Genomic DNA, 6,703 nt, shown 5'->3' with positions numbered 1-6,703 from the left:
GCCTCTCCAGGCTCGGGCCCCATGAGGTACTGTTTGTTGTTACAGAGCAAAGTCATCCAGAGCAGTTCGTTCAAAAGGCAGGATGTGGGCTGCAAGCTTCCAGCTCATCGGTTCAAAGGAAATCTACTTCAGCAGCAATGTCTCCTGGGATGTTTTCCCAAGCCTCCCTGGTTGGTGATGGGGCCTCTGAAAAGACTAATAATAGACAGGCACGTCCAGTTTCCAAAACATGTCAACCTTAAAAGTGAATGCTATTTTTTCCTCCTTACCTTTGAATTCCTATGCAGCACAGGGACATTCTATTAACACAGCCCTGGCTCTCCACATGTAGCCTAATAATGACTTAACCACTCAGCAGCTTCCAGGCGAAATCGTCATGGCGGTACCTGAGCTTCATTAGGCAGGAGTTCACTGTAGCTTGTTCAACTCCACCCTGCTCTCTTTCGTGCCTTTATCACCAGTATGCTTTGTAGTTAGCGTGGCCTAACCTCTCCATTCAACAACAGCATGACTTTGGGTGTATATCTTAATCACCCTGAGCCTCACCATCCTTCTTCACAATGAAAATTCTGGACTTACACAAGGTCATTGTTGCAAGGACTAAGTAAGACAGTGCAAGTACCTGTGACATCTACCTAGCACTCGAGGTTTATTATTATTGAACACATACAGGACACAGTGAGGGGTGAGGGGCAGTGTCCTTTAAGCTTTCATTTGCTCACATATTTACATAATCACTCATTCAACCGATATTTATGGGGCTCTGAGACGGTGTCAGGCATGGAGTTTGGCTCTGATGACATAATGGTGAGCAGTGCCTACTCTCAGAACCTAGGTGTAGTGAAGAAGTTCATGGTCTAATGCAGCACTGTGTTCCCAGAGAGTAGGGCATGGTGTGGGGGATGTCTGAGACACAGGGCATGGATAGGGCTAAATCATACTGCATTATTATTTACTCATCTGGACAATTATCATTCTTTTTGGTTACCTTTCCATCCTTCAGATTCCATCCAGGAGAGGATCCCAGTTGGACGTTAGTGTGTCTTTAGCATCTCTCTAATATCTTTTAATTTCCCTCTTTAACAAATAGAAGAAGCCTCCAGATGCAGGTATTTTGGGCAGGTGGTAGCATCTGGAGAGATTTTACTATTATGGATACCTCTTGCTATTCAAATTCAACAACCGGATAGACTTTTTCTTTTTCTTTTTTCAGATGGTGCACAAATATGACTAGCATTTGTGAAGACGGGTCACCTTCAGCCCCATTTTACAATTGAAGAAACTGAGTCTCTTGGTGGAGGGGATGGACAGAAAGTAGGGAGTTCCCTTCTAAACGGTTGGGCAAGCAAAGCCAAGAAATGTCTTTGTGGTGGATATATATATATATATATATATGAGATGTGCATATACATATATATATATACATGTACGCTCACACACACATACACACACACACACACACACACACACACATAATAATTGTGCTCCTCCCCTACCTCTGCAGTGTGTGCGTATGTGTGTGTAAGTGTGTGGAGCCACAGGCCTTTCCGAATGAGTGACAGCGGGAGTCCATCCCTCCAGGAGACGCGTGCAGAATGACCAATGGGATGGAGGCGGGGTGGATGGGCACCAGTCTCTGCAGAGGCCGGGTGGAATCCGTCGCGCCCACCCTTGCCACCTCCCACCCCCAGTCCCCGTCGGTCCTTCCGCTCTGGGTTCCCCAGGGGGCGCACCCAAGGTGCTCATCCCCTTAATGCAACCTCAGGCGCAGGAGTGGGGCAGGGGGCGAGGCTCAGGGCTGACGATAGCAGACTGCGGTCCCCGCGCCGCAGCGCTGCGGCGGTGAACACTTCGCTGGGAGGCCGGCAGTCTCAGGGGTGCCAATATGTAAAGCAGCTGGCGGCGCTGGGCGGGGCCTGGGCGCGATGCAAATGAAGGAGGCGGGGCCTGCCCGGGGCTCCGCCTCCCTCCCCCGCAGCTGGGGCCAGCGGTGCCAAGCGCAGCTGGACGAGCGGCGGCAGCTGGGCGAGTGACAGCCTCAGCTCCGCGCGCCGCGGCGGCCAGAGCCGGCGCAGGGGAAGCGCCCGCGGCCCCGGGCGGCAGCAGCGGCCGCCTCCTCGCGCGCCTCCCGGGCCCGCAGCCCGCGCTCCCGCGGCCCCGGGGCCGGCACCTCTCGGCTCCCGCTCCCCGCGCGCAAGATGGCTGACCCGGCTGCGGGGCCGCCGCCGAGCGAGGGCGAGGAGAGCACCGTGCGCTTCGCCCGCAAAGGCGCCCTCCGGCAGAAAAACGTGCACGAGGTGAAGAACCACAAATTCACCGCCCGCTTCTTCAAGCAGCCCACCTTCTGCAGCCACTGCACCGACTTCATCTGGTGAGAGCGCGCCGGCGCAGGGGCACCTTCCCGGGGCCCCGAGGGCAGCGCCGCGCGCGGGGCCCCCCTCTCCGCGTCCCCGAGGGGGAGACGAGCGCCGCCGGGCCCCGCATCCCCGGCTCCCCGCCCCGGACGCCCGGGTGCACAGTCCTGCGGCTTCCTCCTCCCCGGCCCCAGACGGCCGGCCGCGGGGCGCCTCCTGCCCGCTCTTCTTCCCAGCCGCCTCGGGAGAGCCCCGGGGCCGCGTCGCGGGCGCTGGTTCTCCGGCTGCTCCGAGCGCGGGGTGGCTGTCCCTCCCTGGAGGGCAGCACCTCGAGTGCCCGCTCTCTCGGGGTTCCCCGTCTCCCCGCCTCTTTCCAGGCTCGCGGCGCCCGCACCCCCTCCCCTCCTTTCCGGGGGCAGTGCCCTGGGTGTCCTGTCTATCTCCCTGCGGGCGTGGGGCATCCTTTCCTCCCCTTCTGTGTCTCCCGCCGTGCCGCCTCGGGTTATCTCTTACTGCTCTTTCCTGCGGGCCAGGGTTCCCCTTTGCGCTCCTCAGTTTTCCCCTCGCTTCACTGCGGAGACCTTTATTGCCAGCTCTCGCCCCGTCCCTCTAGACATGGGGAGCCCTTTCTCTCTTCGCAGCCCCCTGGGGAACCCCACCACCGCGGGGTCTTTCTCATCCTCCCTCTGGATGTGGCTTTATCTCTTCTCTTTCCCCGAAGGTACCGGGGCATCTCTGTGGGCAGATCTCCCGCCTGGCCCCCACCCTCCCTGCGACGGAAAGGCTCCCCCCATCCCGCCATCTGGTGGTCGCAGCCTCTCTGTTCTGCCTTCTGAGGGGGAGGTGGGGGTTACCGTCGAGCTCCCAGCTGCCCCCTCCCCCAAAGGCGGAAGACTCTTGGGCACCCGCCTGTGGCTAGGAGGTTGCACCTGGGGTAGAGGGACCGGGGAAGGGGGGTGACGTGGGGGAACTAGCTGGTGGCTGGGCCCCTAGGGCTGCCTGACATGCCTGTTTCTGCCTTTGCAGGGGCTTCGGGAAGCAAGGATTCCAGTGCCAAGGTAGGCTGTGGGGCTCTGGGGATGCCCAGTTTGTGGGAAGAGATGGTGAAAAAGACTTTCTAGAAGTGACTGAGTTAGGCAGGGAGTGAAGGAATCGTATCTGTCAGAGTGACCTGCCAAGCTAGGAATGCATCACCACAAAAGGGTCCTTTTAAGGCGTGTGTTTATGTGGGGGCAGTGATGCTTCATCCAGGACAGGTGAGTGCCGTGAGAGACCCTATTTCTGCCTTCGCGGCTGGAAGAACCTGAACCTACCTTGCTTGGCCAGTCCTGCTTCTGGAAGAAGTGTCTCCAGGGGCCATTTCTGGGAGGATCCCTTCCTCAGAGAGGCCCTTCCTCATCTCACAGAGAGAGGTTCTATCTCTTCCCCTGCTTCACAGAAGTCTCCACAGGTGGCTGCCACCTCTGCATATGGTGCATCCCCTAGAAAAGTGACCGGGGTTGTCCCCTGGGCCTCCTCCCTCTCTCAAAGAGGTCGTTCCAGATGGGGTGCCTCGCCGATGCTGATTGCCTTTCCATCTTCTGGCTACTACAGGAAGGACTCCAAGTGACTGGTTACCTGGGTCTTTGCACCTGGTTTGAGATCCTTGACCCTAGCCAGAGATGCTCAACCTAGTAGTGACTTGTACTCCTGTGTAAGGTGGCCTTGGCCATTTCTCACTGCAAACTCGCTCTCCATGGTCAAATTCCCTGTGGACTTGTTTAGCCCTTAGGGTATCCAACATTTTTTGAATTTGATGTCCACATTCAGAACTGGGAGATTTCACATACATCCTTGAATTTCCAGCTTTGAGTTTGCTGAGAATTGGTCCTACTTTCTTGTTGGAACAGTCATTTGGAGTTATTTTCATAGTTGGGGGGGGCACACATTCACCATTTTATCTCAGTCCTTCCCAACCAGGCCCACCTCACCCAGAATTTCTGTCTCTGGTAGGCATTCAAGTTTGCAACTTCTGTTCTGGGAAGTTTTTTTTTTTTCCCCCTCCCCAAATCTGAGGCATGTGTGGTTGAGTTTGGTGAGAAATGTCTCATTTCTGGGGCGTGTCTTAGGGGCAAATTGACCACACTGGGGAGTGGGGTTTAGATCAGGAGAAGAAAGCATTTGAGCATTCAAGAGTCTGTGACGTGACTTAGTACTGATTTATTTATTTATTTATTTTTTATGTTATAGCACCTCCAACCCCCCAGGGAAAAGTCCAGTAATCCCTGGTGAGTGTAGGTGGCATTGTCAGTCATACACGGTGCTCTCATTGTGGCACTGCTGTCTTCTGAGACTCTCAGGTTCCTTCACCTGACATCCAGGGAAGAGCTGGCTCATACAGTGAGCCTTCAGACCTTCCCAGCCTCTCTTACCAAGATGTGGAGCCCCAGCCAGCCTCACACTCTGCACCAGAGAACTTCCTAAATCCCTTTATAATTTTTTTCCGGTTTTACATACTCTCTTTTTTAAAGTTTATTTATTTTGAGAGAGAGAGAGAGAAGGTACACGTGAGCAGAGGAGGGGCAGAGAGAGAGAGAAAGAGAGAGAATCCCAAGCAGGTTCCACATTGTCAGCACAGAGCCCGACATGAGGCTTGAACCCACGAACCATGGGATCATGACCTGAGCTGAAATCAAGAGTCGGACACTTAACCGACTGAGCCGCCCAGGTGCCCCTCCAGTTTTATATGCTCTTATTTCAATTTTATTATTATTATTTTAATTGAAGTATAATTAACATCCAGTGTTATGTTAGTTTCAGGTCTTTCCAAATCCCTTTAAAGTGGCAACAGCTTAGGCTCTTTTGCAAACAGATTGTTTTCTAGAACTTTGGCCCCCGAAGCAGAATATCAGTGTGTCTTAGTGCTGGAATGTGTAGATGATCTTTGAGGTTACCTTTCACTTCCATGCATCTGTTTCTGTCTTTGTCTCTTGCTGGTGTCCAGGGTGATTTTTGAACATTTTTATTGCTGCTTTCCCACCCGCTCTGCAGTCACTGATGCTTGGGGAAGTCACTCCGGATGTGTAGGTGATGACATACCTGAAGCAGGAGATCCTGTTTTTCAAAGCCTGGAAAGTGGTAGGAATTTTCTGGTGTAGTGAGAGTAAAGCAGAATTAAAGTTTCTCATCAAATACGGCAACTTCAGAGGTAGAAGTACTTACGATTATTATTATTATTATTATTATTAATCACCTTTATTTTTCTCCTCTCCCTGAGGGGCAGTGTAGGGTAGTGCACATACATGTATAGGCCATCAGGCAGGTCACTGTGGGTTTGAATTTGGCTTCGAGGCTTCCCAGCCGTGTTATTGAGCTCAGGTGTCTTGTGTATAAAATGGGTCCAATAAACAGGACCTACCTTAAAAAGTTGCTGACTAGCCCAAAGCTGTTGCATGGGAGATGTTTGGATCAGAGCTTCGCACAGAGTAAGTGCTCAGAAAAGATCAGCCCCTGGAATTGTCCCCCAGCTCCCCCAAGGTGGGGGCTGGTGTGAGAGAAGACTGTCCCTAGAGAGTTGCTTTGCCATGGAACCAGCTGCTAGGTGAGAGCTGAAATGCAGCTGTGAACATCTGGTCACCCATGTTACTGTTTTGGCAGTTTATTCCATCTGGGCTGGAGTAGGAAGGAGCAAGAGAGAGGGGATAGGGTGGATTGGCAGCCCCTGACATAGAGATGCTTAGGTTGGAGGGAGGCATCCAGGAAGGGGAGAAGGTTATCTTCTGATCTGCTCAGAGTTGCCTGGGACTGATTTTGGAGCCACCTGAATATTTTGGCACCACCGATTTCCTCTGAAAGTACACCCAATTAAATGGGATCAACATTTTATAGAGAACACATAAGGATTTATTTATTTATTTATTTATTTTTCAGAGAGAGAAATAGTATGCAAGTGAATGAGGGGCTCTCTCAGAGAGAGAGAGAGAGAGAGAATCCCTTGAGGGGTAGAGAGAGAGTGCGGAGCCTGAACTCACTCAAAGTGGGGCTCGATCTCATGAACTGTGAGATCATGACCTGAGCTGAAGTGTGATGCTTAACTGACTGAGCCACCCAGGTACCCCAAGAATACATAAGGTTTTAGTTTCTTACATTAGTCAGAGGTCCAGAGCCCAGGGTCCTATCTCCTTTCAGTTTTCTGCTCCACCATCCAGGAGGTGACAATTAACTCATGGTCTAAGTAAGAAGGATGCTAGATTATCCAGTCATCAAATCTTTGTTTCAGCCAGCAGGAAGGAGGAAAGGGTAAAAAGACAGGCAAAGGTCACATGCTCACTGTCCCTTATGGAACTTGCTGCAAGATACTTCTGCGTCTG

At 52.8% G+C, this 6,703-nt stretch overlaps 1 protein-coding gene across 3 annotated transcripts in view; it reads left to right on the top strand.

Annotated features, from left to right (window-relative positions):
* The first annotated feature begins 1,967 nt into the window (after window positions 1-1,967).
* The window catches only part of PRKCB (protein kinase C beta), a 332,144-nt gene continuing 327,408 nt past the window's right edge, over window positions 1,968-6,703 (top strand). Inside the window, exons 1-2 of one of the 3 annotated variants that reach the window (XM_058711142.1) lie at window positions 1,968-2,371; window positions 3,381-3,412. In XM_058711142.1, coding sequence (XP_058567125.1) covers window positions 2,199-2,371; window positions 3,381-3,412 — 205 coding nt within the window. In that variant the 5' untranslated portion in view covers window positions 1,968-2,198. Of the gene's footprint in view, window positions 2,372-3,380; window positions 3,413-4,601; window positions 5,542-6,703 lie in introns of those variants that run through there. The other 2 variants (XM_058711141.1, XM_058711143.1) reach the window with 2 other exon arrangements.

Source organism: Neofelis nebulosa, chromosome 18, assembly GCF_028018385.1.
Source record: "Neofelis nebulosa isolate mNeoNeb1 chromosome 18, mNeoNeb1.pri, whole genome shotgun sequence".
Lineage (NCBI taxonomy): Eukaryota > Metazoa > Chordata > Mammalia > Carnivora > Felidae > Neofelis > Neofelis nebulosa.
Note: the sequence above shows the minus strand (reverse complement) of the source record. Positions and strands in the feature narration are given on the sequence as shown.